A 27,545-nucleotide genomic window follows, 5' to 3' on the forward strand; every position below is an offset into this window, starting at 1 on the left:
TGACTACGTTTCAATTGACTGGAATTTAATTTCTTCACGCATTGAATTACATAATGTGGTGAATACGGTCAATGTCAAAAGGGCAAAATCAGATGAGACGGGATAAACCGATAAAGCCCTGTCATTAACTCACAGTGCATTAGGTTTAGAATCTTACTGAAAATGCACGCCAAATTAGAACACTTTTTGGCACTGAAGCAAAACAAAGAAAATTGGTCAATTTGTCTGTCTTTTTCTGTTCCAATCTCGATGTGCATCCAAAGCGTCAACGGCGGTTATTTTCCGGCAATCTGGCGGCTACGTTTTTAAGTGTGGTTGTTTATTCCTTTTTCATATTTAGTCATAGTTTAGGTTATTTCGATAAACCCAGAAGCAAAATGTGAACAGTTTAGTTTTTTCGATTTTGATACTGACTATGTTTTGATAATTAATCAAAAGATTACGTATTGCAGATGAAGCAAGAGACGATAGGACAGATACACAAACCGATTTAGGCTGTTTCGGGCTGTTTTCTTAAAGATTTTTGACTGTTCTCGCTGTTTTTTAAAAGTAAGATTGCGAGTTCAAACATGGCAGAAAAAGTTCCAGCTAAGTCACCAATAAGAAATAGATGATTTGGTGTTTTTTAATACGATAGAAAACATTCTGGTTCCGAAAGAAATAACTTAACTGACTAATATTTTTCGACTTATAAATTAATTGAAGTTTTTAGTTGCTCTCTAACGCAGCAATTATTGCATTCGCGTGTTTTTTATTGAACATTTTGCTTGAAAAATTTTTTACTTGACAGCTGCGACTTTTCTATCGACTTTTACGTCCTTGACTAATTGCGTTTCGAGCAAGATTAATTGTTCTGTTTTGCTATTTAAAGCGCTCAATTATTCACTTTATTTGAACTCTGAGGACTGATTTAGCGATCTGTAATTTCTGAGATCAATTTATTCGATGCCCGTGGCTAATGTTTTTGAAACAAAAATTATTATCAGTTTCCTGTTGATGTTCAACTTAAAATCAGTGTTTTTTTGTTTCTCTTATTCTGGTAACTGTTTGTACGCTAAACTATATCACTTGAAAATTATTGGTTAATTGATTTAAAACTTGGTAGTTAGAAACAGGTTCTGCTCAAATGGGTAGCTGAATAGCTATTTTGCGCTTGCGTTTTTCATCTGGAACTGGTTTAAATTCGACCTGAGCATTTTGATCTCCGGTGTGCTTGCTTGAAAATGAGCATTTTCCGTTGCCCGTGAGAAGCACTGATTCCAATATAACAGTTTTTTTTTATTGATAGATGATTTGTGGATATGTTTTTGCACCGGGTTGTTTCTTAAACGATTTTAAAAAAATTGCGAGTCCGAGCATACAAGAAAAAGTTCCAGCTAAGTCACCAATAGAAAAAGATGATTTGGCGTTTTTTTTATTACGATAGAAAACAGTCTGATTACTGGTTTCTAAAAGAAATAACTTAAATGTCTATATTTTTTCTTTCATATTGCAGTTTTATGAATTGCTCTCTAAGGAAGGAATTATTGCAGTCTGAAGTTTTTTTTCTTGACTGTTTTTCTTTGACTTTTCTATTGGCTTATAGCGTTTCGCGTGATCTAAATTTTTTTCTGCTGTTTAAAGCAGCCAAAAATCGTTTGGTAACATTTATCTACTAGAAGTCAAACGAAACGTGCGCAAAATGAATTTCCTTCGTCAAGTTGAATATTGTATTAATTACCCCATAAGAATTTTTGACCCCTTGTGACTGAAGCAGCAGTCTGTCATAGAATCGGACCTGAGCAGTTATTTGAGATCAATTTATTCGATGTCCGTCGCTCATGTTTTGAAAAAGGTTTAATCAGTTTCATATAAAAGTTCAACTTCAGTTCAGTGTACTTTTATTTGTCCTATTCTGGTCCCTCTTTGCGTAATGAATTATTTGCACCTGAAAATAATTGTATGAGTGATTTCAAACTTGGTATTTAGAAATAGGTTCTACTCAAATAGGTAGCTGAATAGCTAATTTGAGCTTTCGTCTTTAATCTGGAAGTGGTTTGAATTGGACCTGAACTCCGCATTTTCATCTCCAGGGTGCTTGCTTGAAATTGAGCGTTTTCTGTTGCCCGAGAAGCTTTGGTTCCCAAAAGAACTATTTGAGGAACCGCTGTTTTTTGTTGAAGTATTGGTGTTTGTAAATGGCTGCTTCTTCTTTCTTCACATTTAATCATATTTACTTTATCATATCGTTATTTTTGTAAAACGAGCAGGAAGGAAACAGCGATTAGTTTTCAGAGGTTTTTCCTTTTTAATACCTAAATACGCTGTTTTGCTAATTAACCAGAAGATTAAGTTTTGCAGATGATGCAAGAGACGATCAGTCATATAAACAAATCGATTTCTCTATAACAATATATTTGATCGATTAATAATTTGTGATATACTTTGCACCGGGCAATAATTTGTGATATACTTTGATATACTTTCAAAAAATATAAGGAAATGTTTCGATTCTGATCATGCCAGAACAAGTTTCAGCTAAATCGTCAATAGAAAAAGATATTTTGGCGTATTTTCAAGACGATATAAAGGCTATATTCAGCTATTAAGGACGCTTGCATTTGCATTTAAGGACCAGTTGATGTGAACATTTATAGTATCTTTGTATAGGGTTCTGTTGTGGTTCAAAAGTTTCCAAAACGGTTGAAAAATAAACTTGTTCACTGAGTCCCAATTGAAGAAACATTTGATAATGTCCTGAAGTCTCGCTTTCTGGTGGGTTATAAAGCAGATTGTTTGTGTGATCAAAGCTGGCTGCGTCAATTTTTGATATTTTTTAACCAATCTTATGTAAGTTTAGATTTCCATTTGGTTGCCTTCAATCCTATTTAACCAAGAAACTAGGCGCATGTTTTTGGAGCATCGACTAATGGCACTGAAAGTCTATAATTTTTAAACGCAGCAATTGCTATTATTGATCCTTATCATTCCATCTAAAAAATTGATTTTTTCAACAGCATAATCTTTTTAAAAGAAAGTTTTGGAAAGAAAATATTGGTGGTAAAAATGTATGGTGGTAAAGTGTAGCTTACATGAACGAAGACGTGGTTTCGGAACGAGAAGGAAAAGTACAGATGGAAGGGCTGGAAAAATGAAGTACAAACTCACTTTCTGCAGTGTGCAATTATATTTTCATTGGGGGAAAAGGTTTAAGAAGGAATGCTTTTTGCTGTCATTTTTAGATCTTTTACTCTTAAGGGCAAATTTTGTGGAGGTTTCTAATATCAACTGGAAAAGCTTCTTAGCCGTGCCATGAATTGAGTGTTTCCTTAACTTTTAGGCCAACGATTGAAAATTATCTGCGTTCTTCTTAATAGATGATATTGGTGTCGTTGAGCTCACGAAAAGGCAGCATTGGTTAACCATATATAAAAAACAGATATGTGAATACGAAAAATAGTTAGCGAAAATCTGAGCTTTCTATGATTAACTTCAGCATAACTAAATCTGTTGTATTTGTGTGGCAAGTGAACAATTGTAACCGTAATGTTAGGCTGAAAATTCCAATTGCCTTGATTTGTATCAGATTAGAAATAAACAAGCAGGAAAACAATTGGTTACGCTATCTTTCAAAATTTGAAACTTGAAACATAAATAATTTAAGCTCAGGGCATCCTTCGCTATATTTGCATCTATTTTTCAAAAAAATGATTGGCTGCAGAATTATTCTCGAGTTACAAGAACTGTTTCTTGTTGAGTCGCTTTTGTTTAGTTCATGGCAAAGCGGAGAGGTCACTGGAGTCCCGTTGTGAAATGCGTCTCTGCTAACAGTGGATTAAACGTCTCAGAGTACTTGGACGAAATGCTCGATTTTCACAAGAACGAATTGGATTCTGGCAGGTTGCATCACCTTCGCAGACAACAGGGATCTTTTTCCTATCTCATTTTTACCGAAATTCATGTCGAATGCCATACAGGATCTACAGTTCATTATATTAAAAAAACGCCAATTCCTGTCACTGCGATTTTACAATGTTTTTTAGATTAAAATTTTGGCAGTGTACGCAAGGTAAATTAGCCAATTTTTTTTTTCAATTTTTAAAATCAATTTTCTGCCTATGCAGACAAAGATGTCGATTTTAAAAAAATGTTCTAAGAGACCGAAGACAAGAAAAAAAATTTGTGAATATTTTTGAAACAGTTTGAAGTACATATATTCCTCGTATTAAGGTTGTTTCGGAGAAGTTTTTGTTTTAAAGGTCAGTATAACATGACCAATTATGAAGATCTGATTATTAATGGGAAAAGAAGATTCAAATAACAGTTGCTGGTTTTGAAACTTCCCGATATTTGAAATTTGAACATCTAACAGCTCCAAAACAGTAGTTGAGCAATCATAGTTACAGTTTTTGCCAAACCAAATTGGGGAATGAATAACAAACAAATTTATGAAAAACACTGAAGTTTCTAGATGCTGTCAGAAAAACCTTGAGATATTCGATCAATCTTCACAAGTTCATGATATGTGAGGAATGAATGGATATAATTGATCTTGGATTTCATACAGTAGTAATCAAAAAGGTTATGTAAGCCTTCTTATGATTGGTATTAGCGAAAAGTCTTAATTTCAAGCATATTTCTTCCTATTAGCTAATAATTGCTCTGGAACGAAGTTCGAAGCAATTATTGTAAATAAGTTGGTCTTTTTTGTAAAATTTTTGCTTGGCCGTTTCGAATTTTGGAGTGACACTTTACGTCGACTTTTTGCGTGGTCTAAATTTCTCTCTCATTCACAGTTTCAAGCAGGTGAACACAATGGGCAGCAATTTAATAATAGAAGTCATATGAAAATTGCGCCGAAATTTGAGTCATTTTCAATTGCCCTCGAACGTTTGAACCAACTAGTGTAAAACGTGTGTCTTTTTATGCAAAATTTCAGCTCGACGTTTTTGCGATTTTGTTCTAGAACATTCTTTGACTTTTCAAGTGACTTTTTGACGCTTATCGTTTTTGAGTTATCTACTTCGAAGTAAAGTTTGTTGCTAAAGTAAAAGCTATTGTAGCGTAGGCAATCATGAGGGCACGATATCCGAGTGGTGAGTGCGTGTGTCAAGGGCTCGGGAGATCGGGGTGCAAATCCCACTTAGGTCGGATATTTTCACCCATAAACGAAAATTTATTTTTGCTAGGATCTTTGAATGAAATTGCCCGCCTGTTGTTCGAGAGCAATTTGTCCAGCGTCAGGCGGTTTGTTTTCACTTTAATTCTTAATAGTGGTATATGTATATAGTCACCTCTAATAACGTCATTTGAAGCTTCCTAGTGAACTTTTTAGTCCCACTTCACCTCCGGCTACCCACCCCCCCACCCCCCCCCCCGACTGAAAGAGGCTGCAACTGATATTAGAGCTCCCACTGGTTGTTCGATAACAATTCTTCTGACGTTAGTTGGTTGTTTTGAGTTATTGAGGCCACTCTTTGGCCATGATACGATTCCCAGGTTATTGTAAATGACTATCAGATTCGCTTTATGTGAAACAGTTCCTTGAAAGCGGTTCAGTCAAAACGTATAATTTTCTTAAAATTAATATTTGATCAATTTAAACCCTATGAAAACGTGTCCATAATTTAAGTTCACGATCTTGATATGAACTACCTTGAGAACACAACTTTTAATCTCTTCTATTTCTAATGTTGGTTTGTTTTATTCATCTGGAATTCCACAATGTCATATGTTCCATATTCCCTTAGCAATAAGTACGTAAGCATATTCAAAATGTCAAAGTTTAAACAAATTCAAAAAGTTTTGAAAATTTTTAACCTCCTTTGCAGTCATAATTGCCCGAACACAAGTATTGCTGGTAGAAACTTCAGAACCCTCGTAATAAATTTGGAGGGTTGGAACAATGAGTAAATCATTATAAGGGGGCTTTAAAGAGTGATATGATAAAGCTATTGTAGCTTGATTTTAGTGTTCAAACAGAACTAAATCCTATTTACCATTTACATCATTAAGCTTCTCTCAATTCTTATTTTTTATTGAAAATGGACATATCGAAGTCTAGTTAATAGGATAGAGATCCCATTATAGAAACTGGAAGCTTTGCGTCAAATACTGAAGGAAAACATTTTGGAGCATTTTCGAAGTCAATCACGCGAAGTGTGTGAACAAGTTCAAAGTGAGATTTTGAGTGATCGGATGTCGGTGTCGGGCGCGGCTCAAATTGTTCTTGACGATTACTATTCCAAATTAACAGTGGAACGAACAGAAGGTTTCGTATAGAAATTTTGCTAGTGATGCGATGAATTTCAGCGATGAGCTGAGTTGTATTGGTCGTTACTGCATGATCAGTATGTATACTGCTTCAATTCGAGAATCAAGGCAGAATGTGAAACCAATGATGTAACCCAGATGTATCTTGAGCATTTTTTCAGATTTTTTAGTTTGTGAACTTTTTGAAATCTAGTATAATAATTTTGATTGTTAATGAATTAAATTGAATAATTCATTTGAAAGTCTTTTTTAATTTTAAAATAGTCAAAAGTGAATCAGGGCAAAAACGATGTGTCGATATTAAAATTTTTAATTGAGAGTTATTGTCACAGGTTAGCTTCTAAGCCAGAAAAATTTCAGAGTATTTTAAGAGTAGTGATTATAAACCGTGCTTGCGATTTATTCGTATATAAGGCAATATAGAATGCTATTTGAAAGCTGTGCACTAGTCTCCGTCAATTTAAATTGATATCAAAATTAGCGAAGTTAAATTAATACTTTTGATTGTGACAAACGTTTTAACTGCTTGTTGACATTTTGCGGAACTATATTAAGTGCGAGTTAAATAATAATTAATTTTTCTAAGGAGTGATGTCAATTGTCGATTTTCTCTTGCATCCGCTGTTGTTCCGATCCACTTCATATGGGGGTGGAACTGTTTGCTCAACTGATTTTTTCGAACTAAGGCGAGTTAGAGAAAGGAAGGGTAGCTATAGTGGATATCTTCTGTTTTTAATTGGTTATGTATCAGTGAAACGCGATGCAAAAGTCAACGCTGCACAAAGAAAAAAGTCTTTTTCGTTCATGTATTATTCTGCGAGAGAGCAAAGAAAAGTAGGCTTATAAAGCCTGTTATGTGAATCAGTCTGTTGACTTCAGATATATAGACTGGTGGCAGTACGTGTGAACCAAGTTTGTTTCCGTTTCGCTGGTCTGTGTGTGAGAGAGTATCCCTTCCTTGGATGAGAAGCGAAACCTGATAGGATAATAGGGATCTGAACAAACCAGAGCGAACGAGTGAAGGAACGAACGAAAGAAGGGGAATTGTTTGTTGAAATATTAAAAAGTGCTGCTTCTGCAACCAAGCAAACTGTCTGCCTCAAAGAGTGATAAGAAGAAGAAAAGCATGCCTGTCAAGTCGTCACTGCCAACGAATATTAAACGGGTGAGTTATCATAATTCACTTGATTGTCTATCAATTGAAGTATAAGTGATCTAACACGCATACCTAAATTGCTATTTGTGTGAGTTCTGGTCCATCTAAACGTGTTCTGTGAAGCGCTTAACGAAAGTACAATAATGGATTTATTTAATAATTATCTTTTTTACTCTGCGGAGTTATAATCGATCAAATTACGTGGTATTGTAAATCATTGTAGAATCATGAAGCTTCGCGTTTTCTTTCTATAAATTTTGTTTTTGAACAGGCATTTTTCACGGTCTCTTCTTTCGTTCCATCTGCGCGTCTGTGATGTTTGCTTTCTGTATAACATGTTTCCCTATTCTATGAGTTTTAAAGCTGTCCTCCGCCATTCATGTTACTTCAGATTTAGGGGAGATGAAACTTCGAAGACCATAACGATCGAAGGTGTTGCAACGTTTCACTCGATGGCAAAAGCATTCCTATGACTAAAGAGTTGAGTAAATACTGCGGCTTTTAGAAGTTTTACTTAGACAAGGAGGCTCGGTAATGTGCTTTCGCGCATAATGTTCCGACCCCGCGCATCTACTTTTCACTTAATTTTCTACTAAATGAGGAAGAGATTTTAAAAATCTACATATCCTTCAACAAAGTACTAAATGAATAAAACAATGTACCTTACATGGCCGATTATACCTGTCATTAATTTGACTACCAGAAAAGACGGCGATAAAAAGTCAAATAATTACAAATGTTAATTAAGACCAAAACTCGTTGTCCAATTTTTTGAAGCAATTAATTACCAAATCAAAATTGCGTCAGATAAAACTTATACTAAAGAAGATTCACCTGTACTTCATTAGAAAAATATGGGACTTTTCCTCAATGCGACTTGGTAACAATTCAACAAGAATTGAGCAAAAAAGCAAAGTTTAATGAAATGTTGCTTTTTTTAAAAGAATTTATGTCAAAGTGATTATTATGAAACATTATGTATCAACTGAAATCTTTTAGAGATTAATTTATACCTCCAAGGAGAGTGATTGAGAGCTTTCATTATCCAGGATATATACGACTACAAAAAGAAGGACAAATACAGGCAAAAAGAAAAATTCATTATTTGCATGAAAACGATGTCCCAGACATTTAAACATTGAGTTGTTCACTATGAATATTAATAGTTTTTGATAAGTTGATAAGAAAACAAAAACTTGCATAAATGGGCGAGGCGAGTATGCAAAAATCACGAATTATTTATGAAAATTCGTTGTACCAAAAAACAAAGACCATTTAAAAATAAAACCGTTATAATTAAAACCAATTATGAATTCTGTAACGCTTGCTTCAGTTAGATTGTTAAGTAATGTGACAATTTACCAAAGAATCAAAAAGAACAGCAAAAATGAGCAATGATGCACAAAAATCAAAATTTTCAATGAAAATAAAGTAGTAACAAAACCAAGAAGCCGCTATTTTATAAAAATCCACCACCATGATTAGTTTGTATCTCATATGAAAGAAAGTTTGACTTTTATTTTCTGAGATTAAGACGAGAGTTGAAAGAAATAAGATAAATAATTGACAATTTCAAAAAACTGAAATTTTCTTAAAACAAATGTATTGAATGTCAGACATAAGATAACAGCCGAATCTTTGTATAGACTCACTCAAACCTCTTAAAGAAGCCATTTGGATCTATGATTGGTTAAACTCAGTAATAAGACTGCAAAAGAATAACAATTGAAGGCAAGAAAGTTTTTTCTTTAAAGTTTACCGAATCTCTTCTTCAAAGCCAAAAAAGGTTAGGCTCTCTGATAACAAACTATATCTACATTTGGCCTCATTTTCACGTGAAAAGGAGGTGTCATTAATGGAACAGTGAATTGAAAAATCTGCCAGTAATTAAAAGCAAACTATTTTTAAAAATTTTCAATCAAAATTTGATTGTAAGAATCCATGATGATATCAAACCCATCCCTGATTTTGCCGCGCGCCCAAAAAATTACCCAAGTGTCCCAAATGTTTGAATTTTAGCAATTGTTAAGTGAAATATTGCAAAAAATCGAAAATGCAATTTTCATAACTATCGAGTGAAATTTACAAAAATGGCAAAATTTAAATTCCAGAACACTTTTATAGGCGCCGAATTTCAACCAGATCACTTTTGGAGTTTACGGAGATTGTGTCAGCGTTTTCTATGCCTCTACTTTCGGCAAATTTATATAAAGTGGACTAAAAAAAACTTATTTTTAGCTATTTTTGAGGAAGAAGAGTCTGAATCTTAGAAATGTTATCAACATTTTTCGACAATGTTTTGCAATTTTTGATGAAAAAAAGTCTTAATTTCGAAATATTTATCAAAAATTTTATCCAAAAAAACTCCCATCAAACAATTTATCAACGCTCTCCTATCTCTAAGTGTAACAAAAACATGCTACCGTTGAAATGTTAATTTATTTTAAATTATATAAAGCAAAATTGAGCCAAAACGGAAAAATGAAAAAAGTGTCGAATATTCACAAAAGTTTAAGCCACGATAACTCATTGTAAAAATTCGACTGAACGAAATTGACTGAACAAAAAAACCGAATCGAGTATACAGTTTCTCCCTCCCCAGTAAATTGGGGGTCGGACAATTATTTTTGAGAAGACAGGAATTCAAATTAGGCAACCGTGAAAAATAAATTAAGAGAAATTTTGCCATGTTCATGTATGCGTAAAGTCTTGAAAAGTTGCATATTCAAGCTGAAAATACCTATTAATAGAAATCATCTCCGCAACAATTACCAAATAAAGTAAGTTAAAATATATGTAATGAAAGTATATTTTTCCTGAGCTGTTAATGTGTCTAATTAATCTGAATGAAGTTGGAAGCAGTTATTGTAGTCGCGTTTAAGATCTTGTAAGATTAAAATTCGTCCACGTTATGACTAATTTGGATATTTTATCGTGTAAGATCTGATAAGATACTTATAAGATCTTACACGATAATCATTTTTTGTCAGACAGAATTTTTATCGTGTAAGATCTTATAAGGCAGAATTTTTATCGTGTAAGATCTGACAAAAGTGAACTTTTATCGTGTAAGATCTGATCAGATCTGATAAAATTTTTTTAAATCGTGCAAGACCTGATAAATTGTGTTACAAAGTCTTAGTCAGTCTTATAAGTACTCTTGTAAGAAATTTGTAACAATTTACACGATAAAAATTCTCAAATGTCTGGGGAAAAAATATCACATGTAAAGTATAGTTATCCGTATAACGTTCGAGACTTAACTGATGCTACCTCGCTGACATCTCAAAAACTTATAAAAAGGATTCCGTTTGTTTGCCTCGCGATATCAGTGCACACATATTTAAAACCTCTAAGATCACGCGCTTTAGTAAATTGGGCATTATGATGATGATATACATCTTCCCCAAATGGAGCCGCATAAGGTTCTTTTCCCATTATAGCCCTCCATTCCCATTATAGCCCTCCTCCCAAGAAATTATAGCCCCATTATGGTATATATCATGATTTGGGGTATAGATTATGTCACCACTAAAGTGGAGGGCGGGTTAAGATGGGAGATACCCCCTTTTTGGGTGGGAGGGGGGGGGGGGGGGTGCAGTAACGAAAATTATCTAAAGTTTCCAGTTAGAACAGATAGAAAAAGTGATGATCTTGTAGAGTTTTACTTTCCAACTTGCATTCAAGCTGTACCTTTTGGTGCTTGAGTCACATTTGACTTCTGTGCTTATGCTCTAAAATTGTGCACATTTCACGTGTTACATGTGACTAAATTGAGTGATTGTGACGAATTCTCAGAATTTAGTCATTAAGCTTCATTTTCCGCTTGGATAAAGGAGACCAACATTTAAGACTTAAGAAATCCGTTCAATTTTAAAACAATATTAAGGTTCTGTCCAAGTTTAGGCTAGTCTTTTCAAAGCGGAGTATTTTTAAAAATAGGCAATTTTGTGACTCATAAAAGTGCCGTATCAAAAAGTCGCGTGCTCTTTGACCATTGTCAGCGTGAGCCAACTGAAAGCAACCATCCAATACTTACAGAAACTTCGATACTGATTTCCGTCTAAGAACAGCAAAACAACTCAACTTCGAAAGCAAAGATGCCTATCGCTACAGTGAGTACAATTGGGTCTTTCGCACTGTAGCCCCCTCCCCCCAACCTCCAGCTAAGTAGTCAAAAGCATATACCACTTGATTACCGTAAATATACCTTAATGAGGGATCTATAATTTTGTGGGGGTAGTGCTAAATTGGGTGGGGGTAGTGCTCACCTCTTCTTTTATTGGAAAGGAATTTATTGGTATGATTTATTGGAAAAGCGGTACAACAATGTTGCTCATAGGGACATTCGAATTTCCCCTTGTGTCCCCCTGCCTACAGGTTTTAATTGAATTGAGAATTTTCCAGTCATTTCTGCTATTGAACAATTTTCCAGTAATAAGAGACCAACCTATCCCTTTACACTACTGTTCTTATTTTGCGTCGCCAGTTTTACGTCTTCTTTAGTTTGGGTGCTATACGTTTACATATCCTCCAAATCAGTAAAAAAATATAATTGTACTAAATAGCAGCATTCCAGACAATTGAGGTATCTATTCTGTTTCGCCCCACAGTCTTTTTTACACCCCCAGTTACAAATTATATATTGTTATATAGCACGTTACTATGTAAAAATTAGCACTAAACTGGGGGGGGGGGTGAATAGAATAGATCCCAAGGAATGGTGAGACAGAAAATGTCAGCCTGCTGATGATATTTTTTAAAACAAGGAGGCGTTCACACATTAAGTTCCGACCCAGCTCATCTACATTTTTCACTCAATTGTCTACCAAATAAGGAAGAGATAAAAAAAAACATTAGCATATAGTAGTAGTAGTTCAGGCTTTATGGTCTTCCCAGGGGTGCTCAAAGGCACCCTTGTTTTCGTGTCCATTTTCTATTCGATTTTCGATCGTGGGTTGCACATCCCACATTTGCATAAGATTCTCCACGTGCATTTGTTGATAAAGTCGTATTTTGTTTCAAAGTAATTCCAGTAGATGTCACTCACAGTTTTTTTGCTCGATAGTTGTGTTGAATTAGAAGGAACTTTGGAAAAGATGGTGTAAAGTAGTTTGGCTCTGTGAAGGAAGTTTTCATCAGTCTTCCTGAGACGATTTTTTTGCTATTTTTAATTCCCCTCTTGCGTTTTGTCTAGTCTTTTCAAAGTCTTGATATTCGAAGTTTACTTTGATGTCGAATTTATTGTCAAGTAACGATAGTAAAAGTAGTAAATCGTGCATTTCGACATACAGGCTTAGGGGCAACAGTTTAAGTGCTATTAGCTTTTCTTTGCAGGTGCAGTTCCTTCCACTTAGTATCCATGACGTGGCTTTTTGTAGCTTTTCAATTTTCTCCATCTGCTGTCTGTTTGGGAGCCAAGCTTGAGAACAGTATGATAGTATTGGCACGACATAGCCAGTGTAGGCATTCAATTTATTTTTTAATGTGGCGCTGTCGGTCATGCTTCGTTTTATTCGGTAGAATGCTTTTGTTGCTTTTGAAAGCCGGTGATTACAGTTTCTTTTCCATTTAAGAGTTTTGGAGACAATCAAACCAAGGTCCCGTTGACTATCAACCTTTCCTAGCTCCTGATTTTAGTGAAGCTTTTTGTTCGCTTTTTGAGAGAGAGAAGTTTACATTTTGATGCTTTTGGTGTCATGTGATTTCGATCGCACCAGTTTTCGATTCCTTCTGGGCTCTTTTTTGATTCTTCCTGATTTACGCTGATCAGTTTGAAGTCGTCTGCGAAACCGAATTTTTCAGTGAGAGGAGTTTCTGATGGAAGGTGAGTTATGAAGATGAGGAAGAGCAGAGGACCTAAGATTGACCCTTGTGGAACACCGCTGGTGATTTCTTATTTTTCGGATAATGCATTTTTAATCTTCACGCACTGTTTCCTTCTATTAAGGTAGCTTTCAATCAGTTTTAAAGATTTCTTCCAATTTCGAAAAAATGCAGTTTTTCAATTAGTTTGTTGTGGGAGACTTGTGGAAGGCCTTTGCAAAGTCTAAGTAGAGGACTGACAACTCTTTCGTTTTCATATCGTCAAGTTTGGCGTATAAAGAGTTTAGAAAAAGTAGTAGTTGAGTTGTTGCAGACCTCCTCTGTCTAAATCCGAATTGGTTTTCAAAGAGATTGTCTTTGCAATGTGAGTATATTCGGTTGAAAATAATCCTTTCCAACAGCTTCGGGACGCAGCATAAAAGACTTATGGGTCTGTAGCAGTTGACATCGGCTTGACTTCCCTCTTTATATAATGGCGTGATTTGACTTAGTTTCCAGAGTTCCGGGAAAATTCCTTTATTCAGGATTAATTGGAACTGCAGTAGGAGAGATTTACTCAGTCTTAGCGCAATTTCTGAGGATAATGTTTCCTAGGTTATCGGGGCCTGTTGATTTGTTCAGGTCTAAGTTTTGTCAGAGCTCTTCAGTTTCCAGGCGCAAAGTTTTTATAAAGTTAAGTTTGCTTTTTGTGTAAATCAGTAGAGGAGGTTCTTTACTGTTATATACACTTTTGAAGAACAAATTGAAGAGGGTGGCTTTTTCGCTGTCACTACTAGCTTTTTCATTACCGAACTTAATTGTTGCTGGCAAAACAGAGCGCTTTCGGATACATTTAGGTATTTTTGTATACTGCTAAAACGCCTGCTTGTGAAAATTTGTCTTCGAAAATGTTAAGATCGATGTTCAGTTGTTTCAAAATCTGTTTCTCCAGCTTCTTTAGTTTGAGGAGTGTACTAAGATTTAAGATTTTCCAAGCTTTCTTTTTGGTGTTCAACTGCTTCATCATATGAGAAGGTTCCTTACTGGCCCAGGGAGGCAGTGCTGCTCGATGTTTCGTTACTTTAGGAATGTGATTGTTGATATGATGTCTAATCCATGTGTACCATTGGTTTAGTAATGCGTCAACATTACTAAAACAGAAGGGTTTGAAGGCTTTTCCTCAATGGCTTGATTGTTTTTTCCAGTCAGCTTTTTTGAAAGCAAATTTACGGCACGTGTTTGAGTTTTTGACAACTGTACCGAGAAACACAACAGAAGACGGAATTGGTAGGTGATCTGAACACTGCTTCTTGTTTACCTTTAAGCTCCTGTGAAGTTCTTGATGTTGATAGCATTCTATCACTGGATGTGGATTATTTGTGAGAACAACATCTAGCGTTTGATTGGATATGTTCGAGAAGTTTGATTCTATCGGTTTATCCAGGATCTCTGATTCATAGTTATCATTAGAGTCCATTGCTTCCCAATTTGTCCCCGAGAGGTTGATGTCGCCTACAATCAGAGTGCATTGAATCATTTCCTAACTTTTTAAGTTGCATAATTCAGTCAGTAGTTTTTAAAAGTTTTCAGTAGTCCATTGATAGCGACTTCCGTGCGGGGGATTATACATGCAGACCAATTGAATTGAGGTCTCGCTGATTGTTATTTTCAGAGCCAAAAAGTCATGAGTTAGTTTTAGATTAACTGTTTCAAATGGGATGCCTTTTTTCGACAGCTACTAAAACACCGGGTTTCAGAATACTACGGACGTTATAAGATAAGATTGTTATTTTTGTTGTCAGCTTTCGTCGGCTGAGGATGCGCCGGCAAAATCGTTTTCAATCAGATTGTCTTTGTATTCCACCCATTTGTCACCTTGTTTGGTCTCGAAGACCAGGTTTTGGACTCATCTGTGTTTGGGAACATGTGGTTTTCAATCAGCAGTCGTCTTTTTCTCAGACACTCATTTTCAATTTTTAACTGCTCTGGAGTAAGCTCAGGGCTTATGAAGACTCGTCGACTTAAGTTTTTAAGCCTGAAAGCTGATTTCAGCACTAGCTATTTGCTGATAGGGCTTTCTAGATTTATGAGGATGGTTCTCGGACCCTTTTCTGGGTTATATTTTCCAATACGCGTGACCTTGCAGAGCTGCTTGGCTTCTACTTTTAGGTAACACAAGATCTCTTCAAAAGCTTTCATATCGGCATGAAGTCTTTCGTCTGGTGACTTTGATTCATTTTCTGGGATTCCTCTTACTCGAATACCCATTCCATTGTCATTTGCGCTTGGGTAGAACACTTTCACTATCGCAATTGTCCCCAGAGAAGCAGCATAAGATTGCGGCCTTATTTTTAACTCTGAGAGTTCTGCTTTGATTGAAATAATGAATTCGTTTGATTTTTCGATTTGCTTATTCAGTGTTTCCACTTTCAAATCGAGATCATCTAGTTTTCCATCCATTTTTGTTGAGGGAGCCTGACTTAGGTCGCCTGTCCCATTTTTTTCCGTACAACTGTTGCAGACGTGAAGTATATTTGCATTTACTTTGATCAAGACGTAAATTTCTTCTTCTGTGAAGCCCGTGCATTCTGGAGTCACGTGTAACGTTTTATTGCAAAATGTACAAACAAATTTTTCTTTCTTTAATTTGCTGTTACATGAATCGCAATTTACTGATCTGGGTGTCATTTCAAGGCTTTGCACTGCAAGTTTATATTTTTGGTATAGGTTGTGTAACTTCAAGGCACTTCAGCACGCGGTAATGCGAGGAAGGGTTAATGCTTTTCTTGCTAAACTTAGCCCAAGAACTTAATAAAGGACACCAGTTTGCAGGCAAAACTGATTTTACTTATTGGTACCGTTAACCTTACTACGGAAGGAAACTACTAACAAAGTCACTTTTATCCTTTTTCTTTTATTTTTGATGGACACTGCTTCTTCTGCTTGATTTGCTTCAGATCACCGTGATATTTCCTAACGATCGTCAAAGTTTTGATTTCAATTCTCCAATATTGATGAAGCTCTGAATATTGAGAGGTAGTTTTGGTATCTTTCTGCTTTTTCTTTGACAGCAGGTCCTTTTTTATGTGGGGAGTTGGAATTCCCGTTGAGCAAAGTTTTCAAAAGACGTTTGCGGCTCCTTTTCTTTGGCAGTAGACTTTACCACTGATGAATACTCCGATTTTTTGTAACACAGTTATAAGTTCGTCAGCGGTTAGCGGTTGTCTCGGATCTGACGGGTGCTTTGTGATCGAGTTGTTAAAAACGTCGTGCCATAAAATAATTGTTTCACCAACGGGGATTTCACCGAGACGATTCTGTACCACTTAGAGTTTCGCTTGGCTTCCTGGATGTAGGTTGAGGCCCGGGACCGCAATAATATTTTCGTCAAATAATTGTCGGTTTGTAACTTGGGACCACTTCTGCAATGAATGATGTAAACTGCTGGCTCCAAGAATAAATACCATAACAGATTTCAGAGGCCACAACTGCTGCCTCGCAGATCATCGATAACTGAAATCACACTATTTAATAAGCTTATCACATATGAACAGATCGTTCAACAATTTACTAAATGAACTTTAAAAATCTTCCTTAAAAATCTTCCTGTGTTAAATTTTTTGTAACACAGTTATAAGTTCGTCAGCGGTTAGCGGTTGTCTCGGATCTGACGGGTGCTTTGTGATCGAGTTGTTAAAAACGTCGTGCCATAAAATAATTGTTTCACCAACGGGGATTTCACCGAGACGATTCTGTACCACTTAGAGTTTCGCTTGGCTTCCTGGATGTAGGTTGAGGCCCGGGACCGCAATAATATTTTCGTCAAATAATTGTCGGTTTGTAACTTGGGACCACTTCTGCAATGAATGATGTAAACTGCTGGCTCCAAGAATAAATACCATAACAGATTTCAGAGGCCACAACTGCTGCCTCGCAGATCATCGATAACTGAAATCACACTATTTAATAAGCTTATCACATATGAACAGATCGTTCAACAATTTACTAAATGAACTTTAAAAATCTTCCTATGAGACCTGTGATTACCATAATATGACTACTAGAACAGACGGCATTAAAAATCATATAATTACAAATTTTAATTACGACCAAAACTCGTCCATTTTTTGAAAACCAATAATAACCAAACCAAAATGGCATCAGACAAAACTTATAATAAGAAAACTAACCAGTACTTTATGTTAAAAAATTGGAACTTCTCAACAAGTTGGTAACATGTCGACAACAAATGAGCAAAAGGTCAAAGTTTAAAACATTGCTTTTTTTAAAGAATTAGTTTCAAACTGATTAGAAACATTATGAATCAAATGAATCAAAGAGATTATTTTGTAACTCCATAGAGAGCGATTGAGACCTTTCATTATCCAGGATATGTCATACGACTACAAAAAGAACGACAAATACAGTCAAAACGGAAAAACTTGCACGAAAACGATGTCCCAGCCAATAGAACATTAAGCTGTTCACCAAAAACATTAAAAATTGTCGTATGCGTTTTTTCAAATGACAACAATCGTGTTTCGAATGACGCCCATTATTGTGATACTTTGAAAAGAAAAAACCTACAAAAAAGTGGCGAATATGCAAAAATCACATCTTTTACAAAAACTAATTGTTCCAAGAATAAAGACCATTTGAGGAAAATATAACCGTTAAAAAGAGCAAATTGTGGTTCAATAGATAAGAGGTGTGACTTGTCTGTAGAGATGCTAAGCTATAAGGTAACCAAATTAACATTGGCAAATCTCAAAAATCTATGGTCTTTTTTTAAAAACAAAATTCAAAATTCATAGCCAACATAAGCCTTCGACTAAAAAAGTAAACGGTTCTTTTGCAATTTCTTGAAAAACTAATTGCGCCTGTTGTTAGTCCGACTAAATCATAGGACTATAAAATAACATTAAACACAAGCTCCACTAAAAAATTTCACAAGCAACTTTTCGAAACCACAAGGTTGAGGCCATTAAATATTTGAAATGTTAACCATGAGAACATAAAATCTTCATTTTCCTCTCCTTTGATCATCTTGGTTTTTTTTGTAAACTACTATCACAAATGGCAGCAAATAGAACCACAAATTTTGAAAAGCTTCTAAATTTCAAAAAGTTCTGAAACAAATTGTCTAAGCCCAGGAGATCAGTTAGAACGTTTAAACAACAGAGATGTTATTGTAATGTACAACAAACCTTTGAAAGACCTCTCAATTATGAGGCTAAGTTACGGAAGATTGTAAAATATGGAAGAAAACGCAAACCAGAGCAAATAGGGATAAGTTGAAGAATACTATAACTCGTTTTTTTTGGAAAATTAATTTGAAAGTACATAAAACCATTAGCTATATACCGATATCAGTTATAAGGTTCATTTGTTTATCTATAGTTGGCCACTGAGAACCTAATTTATCCAATTTTTGGCATACGACATCAAAATTTAACAACAAATAGAGGGCAAAAATAAACTTAACAAATTCTGCAAGTGAATGGTGTCGCAGCCCATAAAAACCATATGTTATGAAAACAATAAATATGTTCAGTTCCAAATTTGGCAAAGCTTCAGTTAGATTACTACGCAATGTGACAATTTAACAATGAAACAAACAACAGCAAAATTGGGCAATTACACACAAAGGCACAAAGTTTTGTATAAGAAATTTTGTGTAAGTTCCTTAAAACTAATACATTTAATGACGTAAGAGACATTAGGTAACAACCGAATGCATGGTACAGGTTCACTTACACCTCATACAGAAGCTTTTTAGATCTTTGAATGGTTAGACTTGGTAATCAGACTGCCAAAAGAATAACAATTGAAGGCAAAACACAAGAATTCAGTTAAAGTTTAATAAAACTCTTCCTCAAATCTATAAGAACACTTAGGTTCTCTGAAAACAAACTATATCGACATTCGGCCTCATGTTTACGTTAATGGGAGTTGTCATTAATGGATTCGTGAGTAAAAATTTTGTCAGTAATTAACCTTGAAAAAACAAGCAAAATATTTTTGAATAAAGGCAGCCCCAAAATGAAAGTAAATTTCTGTTTGTAAGAATCCATGATATCAAATCTATCCCTGATTTTGCCCCGCACCTAACAATCCGCCCAAAGGTTCTTTGTGTTTGCGAATTAGACCCTTTGTTGAGCGAAATTCTTCAAATATGAAAACAAAACAAGGATACGTTTATATAATCGAGTTAAACTTGGCAATAAACGGCAAAGTTTTAATTCCAGAAGACTTTCATAGGGCGCCTACTTTCAACTACCGCTTTTTTTGGAGATTGGGGAATCTGTATCAAGGTTTTTAGGTCACTACGTCTGGCAAACTTTAACAAAGTGGACCAAAAATTTTTTGTGCCATTTTATGAAAAAAATTCGAAATTTGAAAGTTTTATCAAAAAATTTAGCCAAAAAAAACTTCAATCAAACAATTGAGTAACTTTTTTCTATCTCTAACGGTGACAATAACACTACTGTTAAAAATTTCAACTTGTTTTATATATTTTTAGCGTAATTGTGCCAAATTTTAGCAAAAATTACTGAAAATGTGAAATGTGAATAAAAACTCAAATTTTCACAAAACTTTAAACCTCGATAACTCCCTGTAGAAAACGAAATTCGAAAAAATCTTTGATTCCATACCCTAAGATGTACGTGCTGTTTAATGATACCACTCACAACTCTCTACGATTAATGTATCGAGCGACCCAAATTGTCTGAACAAAAAACCCAGTTGAGTATATAGTTTCTCCCTCCCCACTAAAGTGGGGATCGGAAAATTGAAATTGCTTTAACTTAAATTGGTTACGGACCTATGCGGATCTGCCATTATATCCCCTGCCACAAAACTATAGCCATCTCTTTATGGCATTTTTACCGTAATTGGAATGGTTGGCCTGAACGTTAAATCACCACTAAGCGGGGTATCAATAGAAAGACCAGAAACATAAACTGTTAATGTTGACAGCTTTTTGAAATCGCGGATCTCTTATGTTTCAGCAGGTCAGTGAGCTGTCTCCTAGTTAGTGCATATTATATGATTCACCATAGAATGGCACATGGAGCATAACTGGAGGGGGATTCTGGAAAAGATCCGCATTTCGCAAAATTTTCCCTTACTGCCCCTCTAGTATTTTCTGGTCCCGCGAGACATCGTGTAAAATTGTATTGCATGTACACGCGACTCATACCTAGGGCGGGGTTCATTATTTAAAAGAAGACTGAAGCTGACGTAGTGCGCATAGTCGCATATAATACGCATCCCTTTTAAGTGGAACTCGTCGGAAAACTGTCGTTAGACATTATAAAGTGGTACTCTGCTGACTGTTTAGTCTGGACCGCAGGTGCAAGTGATGAGCCCACCTCAAGCATCAGCTGGCGGCTTCAGACGAGGTATTCCTTCTCTGGCCACCTCGGCGCCCCTCGGAAACACTTCCCCTGCGGCAGCCTATGCTGGCATCAACTACGCTGGTCTCCAGAGCAACCAAAACACCAATCCCTACCTGCACTTCACCCCACCTGCCAACGCAGGAAGCTATCCTGATGTTGAGGTCTGTACATTATATTACTTGGTTAACTCTTAAGTATAACTGCTGCTACTCTATTGCATCGTGCTATTCCTTGAGATGGGAAAAAGTTCTGAGGGCGTTGTAAGCAGAACATTAAATATAATGAACTCCTTACAAGTGAAAAGAGACTGTGAACTGAGCTGAAACCAGCCCGTGCGAGTTTTAAAATGTAGAATGTCTTTAATGCTAGAAATTGAACGCCGGAACTTTCTATCTGGTTGTTCGTGATGTTCTGTCAGAATTTTTCTTCCAGAAGTGATTACCGCAAAGTCACGTTACCTTGCTTAAAACACAACTTGGAAGTTTGGAAATAGCTAGACAGTTACAATGCTGTAGCTTGAAGGACATTAGTATTTAAAATTTGATTTGAGAATAATCATAGATTTGATCTTATATGATCATTTGAAGTAAGAATCTAATTCTTTCAATGGCATATTTTAAATAGCTGCGATAGTTGCGTGCAGTTATTATTGGCCTGCATTCTCTTGTTTTTTTAAAAAAATGTTTTATCGTCTCTCCCATTGTTGCCCCCTCCACGAAAATATAGCCACCCATTATGATATAATTACCATTGGGTCAGTTCAGGTCAGGTTTTCGGTCGACATGCGTTGCCTCGGGGACCAGCTCCATCGTGTCAATCCACGTCTCAAATGATTGTGTGGAGGTCAGCCAAGTGCCTGTCTATTCTTCTTTTAAAGATGTATAGACTGGGGCTGGACGTAACCTCTTACCATTTAATTATCATTAATTACCATTTAATGGAAAAAACCCAGGAATGAAATCGTTGTGGTGCTTTTTTTAAAAATTGGGCGCACTTTTTCTGCCTTTTCTTGTCAATGAGAGTTCGAATTAGAGTATTGATTTTAGTCACGCTGGAGTAGATAGAAGAGCGAAAAGCTAGTAGTTTTCGGGCGTGACATTTTTTAAACTGCTTTAAAGTGAAGTGGGAAGTTGGGATTCAATCAGATTTTTGGTTTTTCAGAGCAAATTTTCTTCTGGGTGCGGCTATTTGACTTGTGTTCTCTGCTGTCCTCGACCTTTTTTGGCAAGCATTTTTAATAGGTGATACGTGTGTTCTAATAATCCACAGTTGGAGTTGTTCAAACATCGCAAAAGGTAACTAATGGTATTCCCAAGACTTGGTTTTCAAGAGGCTATTTGTCTTCATGAAAATTATTTTTTGGATTTTGGGTTTTTGTTAATTGCTCTCAAACAAAGTTTGTAGGAATTATATTAGTCCCGTTGGTCTTTTTTAATAGCCGCACAGCAATATCTGGGGCTATTATTGGCCTTCTTTTGGTTTTTTTATTTCGTCGTCAAGATTTTTGTTACGACCATAAGACGTCACAACCACTTTTTGTTAATTCGTGCATGCAATTTGAACTGAAACGCGTGCGTGACGTCATTTTTCGCTTTTAGTGGATCTAGTTTTTTTGTTCATTCGCGTGATTAAATTTTTGGTCACACGTGACTTACCTTACTCTAAAAAATGACTTACTCACTTTGAAATTGACTTTTTTTACTTTAATTCAAAGAGATAAGGTCAAGTGAATGTGTCACACCAAATGACGTTTATTTAAGAGCAGCTGATAGAGGCAGCAATAACTTATACAGATTCTTAATCAATATATAACTTCTCAGCCTTCAATGAAAAGACTATTTTTTGTCTGTCTTTCTTCTGTTTTTTTCTGCAGATCTACGAAGCTATTGCGGTTATTTTCTGGCAATCTGCAAGCTATGTTCATGCGATTTTTCGCTCGACTGATTTTTCGTCGGCCCATTTCAGTTTCGTCCTACAAAAACGAGATAAACAGGTTGCGCACAGTGGGCATTGAGTGCTCTTAGAGCCTTTCAGCCGACTAGTCACCAAGTATGCGATTCAAAGAAACTGTTTCGGAGACATACTTATGGTGTGAATTGCGGTTCTTAGAAATTGACCCCTCTTCTCCCCACATCAGCGCCCCTAATGTTACCCCCTCCCCCTCCCATCTCCACCCCTGCACATCGTTCAGGCCGTAAGGGCCCGTCAGCAGACCCCCTCCCTTCATTGTCCCATAACCCCCCTCAGCCTCTCCACCCCCCTCCGGTGCAACTCCCCCCGCTGCGCTTACCTCACGCCCTTCAATTAAGCTAAAGCAAGCCTCAGTAAACCGTGGATAGCTACTGACGAAGCCAACCGCTCGCCGGTCGTTTGAGAGCAATTCGCCCGACGATTGTCGGTTATGTTATTGTTATTTAGTCTCATTAATGATCAGTCTCAATGACTTTCTTTTCAGGTAAATTTTAATTTGTGTGCTGATATGAACTGAAATTAAACCGTTTTAATGAATATAACACATCTTGTATTCAAAAAGCGTGAACGATTTTTTGAAATTCCTTCTTTATCGTTGTTTTCATTCTGATATTTAGTTTGATTATGGACAATATTTATTGGCTCTTTTGAGGCGAAGTTGGTTGGTCAATTTAAAAGTTTTTTTCGTAACTAATGGTTTTCACACGACTTTGACACCACTTACTTCCAAAAAAATAAGTTTTGGCCTGCGCCGCTTTTTGTTTCTAATTTTTCTGTCACTTCGAGTGATAGGTCTCATTCGTCCCCTTTTATTTTGGATCGTTTCCGTTTATGCCTCCCACAATACGTTATGCGTCCGCAGTCAAAGCACGTGCCATTAAATCTTCGTAAGTCTTTGTAAAAATATGGCACGTGCGTCTGAGGGTGCAAATAATATGCGCCCACTTAGCTTGGGGCACAAACGGAAAAGACCAGGAAATGTTTAAATTCAAAAAAGGTTTTTTGACTTTGACACTTGTTTTCAAAACTTTTTATTGGTTTTTAATAGCCACAAAGCGATAGCTGACGCTATTAGTGGCCTTCTTTTTGGTTTTTTAAAAATTGTTGTAAAGATTTTTGTTACGACCATATGACGTCAATCACTTCAAATCTGCGTTTTGTTCATCCGTTCATGCAATTACAACTGAATTGCGTTTCTGACGTCATTTTTCAATCTAAGTAAAGCGAGTTTTTGTTCATTCGCGTAATAAAATTTTTGGTCACACGTGTCTCTATCAAAGATGACTTCCTTACACTGAAATTGACTGATAATTTAAGGAAATGAGGTCAAATGAATGATGAATTTTTGTTACGACCATATGACATCACAGCCAATTTTTGTTCATTCGTTCATGCAATTTCAACTGAATTGCATGTGTGACGTCATTTTTCGCTCTTAATGGAGCGAGTTTTTTTGTTCATTCGCGTGATTAATTTTTTGGTCACACTTGACTTACCTCAGTCTCAAAAATAACTTCCTCACTTTGAAATTGACTCTTTTTTACTTTAATTCAAAGAGATAAGGTCAAATGGGTGTGTGTCACTCTAAATGAAGGTTATTTAAGATCAGCTAATAGAAGCAGCAATACGTTATACAGATTTTCAATACAAATATAACATCTCTGCTTTTAATGAAAAGGATGATTTTTTTGGTCTCTTTTTTTTTACTGTCTGTAAGACTGCAGATCTACAAAGCTATCTCGCCTATTTTCTGGCAATCTACCAGCTATGTTTTGATTTTGAAGTTTTTGGGGTTTTTGTTGATCTGTCCCTTAATCTCGCTTATGACAGGTCTCTAGGCTTTCTATTGAGTCAGGTTTAAGTCTCCTCCGTTGTTTTTAATCATACCTTACACTTCTGACGACTTTTAACGGAGTTTGTTCTAGATTTATTTTGCCGTTTTGTATTGATTTTTTCGTTATTCTGTCTTTGTCATTAATTGTTGTTCTCATTTGTTCTCTACTTAGTTATATCCACTTACTGTTTTTAGTTTTTGATAATGTATTGACTTTGCCATCGTTTTTATCGAATATTTTAAACCTTTTTTATTATTGCTTGCATTTGTTCCTACTTTTGTTTCAAAGTCCCTTTGTTTCGTGTTCCCTCAATTTTTCATCAAAAATCATATGCGTGTTCTATAGATAGTGCGATAGATGTTGGCGAGTTCAAGTTGTAAATGTGTGTTTCATTGACTTTGACGCCACTTGTTTGCAGTGACGTCTTAAAAACAGGTTTTTGCGCAACGTTTGTTAACTTTTTATTTGATCTCATTGGTTTTCATTAAAGTCTGCGTTTGCTGTCTATACTCGCATTGTGTCAATGCTTTTTGACGCTGGTTGACATAATAATGATTCCTGTTCTTCTGGATGGGAAACGAATAAGTTTGTTTTCAGGTTTTTGGTTAGATTTTTTGCATTGTCTTAAGTTTAGTCAAGTCTTTGCATTGTAATTCAAGACTGGTCTTCCTATGTTTCGAATATTTTTTGACACAATTTTTCGACTTTATTGTACATGTCCATGGTGTTTTGTCCATGTTTGTTAGTCTGTCTAATGTCTCGTTTTTAATATCTTTTTAATAAACTTAAAATTGTTGCTGGCACGTCTTATTGGCTTTATTAATGTAATTAGTTAATGATTTGAGGTCATTTGTTTTTGACTTGATGAGTACTTCTATTCTTAAAGTAATAGCGAGTTTTTTTTGGTTATTTGTTCTTTCTGTTGTCCCGTCTATCTATTAGTATCTTTAATGAAACGTTTTATCGGCCTTCTAATGAAGAACAAAAAGTACTTATTGGTTTCGGTTAGTAGTGGTAGTCTTTATAACTTCGACCCTATTTTATATATGATATAAATGGCAATTGTTGTCGGCTTTCCAACGACGTTTAATATTTACATTAATGTAAATAATGACGAGTTCTATCTCGGTTTCGAATGAGGCATAAAAGTTGTTACTGGTTTCAGTTATTGGCTTTTAGTTCTTAAACTTTAACAATATATTACAAAATGCTGAGGATCAATATTTACAGGTCTTATCGGCCTTTTAATGACGCTTGGGACTATTTAGGTGTTTCAATCGATAGCTTATAATTTTTACTTTGTTTTTTTCATAAAACAGTGAGGGTTGCCATTAATTATATGGTTTTGAATTGATGCCCTGATGAATAAGCTCAATAATGAGAGGTTTTATCAGGTTTCTAATGAAATATTATGGTAGTGATTAAGGTGTTTCATTTCATGGGGAATAGTATTTCTGACGCATACATAATTGGTTTCTCATAAGGTCCTGTTGCTTAGGCATAATACTGACAGGTCTCATCGGTCTGTTAATGAGGCAAACATGAATTATCCAATATTTCAATTGATAGGTGCTGGTTTTTTGTGACCTGACTATGTTTTTCTTCATAAAATTCTTATAATTTTTGAGATCTGATAGTTTTTTTTATTTTTCACAAAAGGTTATTGATGCAAAGTCTCAACTGCTTTTTAAGCAGATGTAAATCATCTTAATTGAAATATGCAGTTTGTAATGTTTTGTTTGCTTTAATACAAAATTAAGTTTCCCAGTTTTGCATTTGTTTGTTTTTTTGTCACTGTCATATTAATGGCAGATTTCGTCGAATGAGGCCTTAAGGTCAGGCATAATTAAATTTGCATAATGTTGTCGGTTTAGAATAACAGTTTAAACGAATACAACATCACTGGTTTTCACAAAACATTATTGAGTTTGATATTTGCCTGCGTTTATTTTTTTTGTCTTTTTGCTCACTCTCACTGAGAGGTCTCGTTAGCTATATGCTTTCTAATGGCCAATATTTTGATATTGTTAGGGGTGTCAGTAATTGGTATGTTTTAATGAATATTACGCCGCTATTTCAAAGACCTATGTAAAATTCAATTTTCTTGATTTTTATCCTTCCAATTTGTTTTCATTGGTTCTCTTCAAAGCTGAGGTATGCGTTTTGGTAGCGGTAATTTATCTGTTATTATCGGATTTAATTACAGATCTGGTTCTCTAAAAGAAGAGAATCGGAAGTTCTTAAGATTTCGTTTCCTTTTTGTACGGTTATTTGTTTTGAAAAACTAATCGAGATTTATATCTGATTGTCAGGTATTAACTTTTTTTAATAATTGGCATTTCAATAGTTTGTTTTGACCTGGTGTGTTATGTTTTGATAATTCATTTAGGCTATTTCAACTGAATTACGTGCGTAACGTCATTTTCCGCTGTTTTTAGAGAGCTTTTGGATTTTATTTGTGCGCTGTTTTTATTTGCAAGATCTCGCTTTTTTGAGCTTTTTAAAGGCTGGCGCAGTAAAGGGAGCATAAATACGATTACGTTTGAAGGTCAATTTTTTAACTCAACAAAGTGGAGTTATTTTACATGCCATATTTTTCGTTCCATTTCTTCTCTTGAGTGCTAGTCTGTTCCCATTGCGCCTAAGTTGAATTCATCAACGTACAGCTAATTCTTTTTAGTGAATATTCGGTTTTGCCCTTATCATTATTTCTTGTCTTATCATTTAGTATCATTAATCACAATTTTCATTTGGTTGCCGATGAGGCATTATTGAAGCACATAATTGGAATTCATAATTCATGGCTAGTGGTTTTCATGATTTCGACCTACAATTTTTTACTGAATTTAGTTTTGCTGGTATCATTTATCTTATTAGGGACAGGTCTTATAGGTTTCTAATTGGGATTATTTTTATAGCTGCGAAGCTGTAAGCTGAGCGTAGCTATATTGCGGTGCTCTTAGTTTTTTTTTGTTTCGTCGTCTGACGCTCTTTTTTCGTTTTACATTTGTTCACACAGCAAAGCTGAAAAAGTCAAATTTTCTGAATGACTTCTTCCTCTCACTAACGGCATTTGCGCGCGTGACGTCATTTCTCACTCGCTTTAGCAAAAGTTTTTAGGTT

At 35.5% G+C, this 27,545-nt stretch overlaps 2 protein-coding genes across 6 annotated transcripts in view; both read left to right on the top strand.

Annotated features, from left to right (window-relative positions):
• LOC142344852 (methylmalonic aciduria type A protein, mitochondrial-like) overlaps positions 1-6,494 on the top strand; it is a 42,792-nt gene extending 36,298 nt beyond the window's left edge. Inside the window, exons 3-4 of the mRNA XM_075396876.1 lie at positions 3,752-3,902; positions 6,068-6,494. Of these exons, the coding sequence (XP_075252991.1) occupies positions 3,752-3,902; positions 6,068-6,261 (345 nt within the window). The 3' untranslated portion in view covers positions 6,262-6,494. The remainder of the gene's footprint in view (positions 1-3,751; positions 3,903-6,067) is intronic.
• Positions 6,495-7,100: 606 nt separating this feature from the next.
• The window catches only part of LOC142344853 (cold shock domain-containing protein E1-like), a 131,369-nt gene continuing 110,924 nt past the window's right edge, over positions 7,101-27,545 (top strand). For 2 of the 5 annotated variants that reach the window (XM_075396877.1, XM_075396879.1), the window contains exons 1-2: positions 7,102-7,417; positions 20,559-20,777. In XM_075396877.1, coding sequence (XP_075252992.1) covers positions 7,379-7,417; positions 20,559-20,777 — 258 coding nt within the window. In that variant the 5' untranslated portion in view covers positions 7,102-7,378. Of the gene's footprint in view, positions 7,418-11,212; positions 11,524-20,558; positions 20,778-27,545 lie in introns of those variants that run through there. The other 3 variants (XM_075396878.1, XM_075396880.1, XM_075396881.1) reach the window with 3 other exon arrangements.

This window comes from Convolutriloba macropyga, chromosome 8 (genome assembly GCF_964194025.1).
Source record: "Convolutriloba macropyga chromosome 8, txConMacr16.3, whole genome shotgun sequence".
Lineage (NCBI taxonomy): Eukaryota > Metazoa > Xenacoelomorpha > Acoela > Convolutidae > Convolutriloba > Convolutriloba macropyga.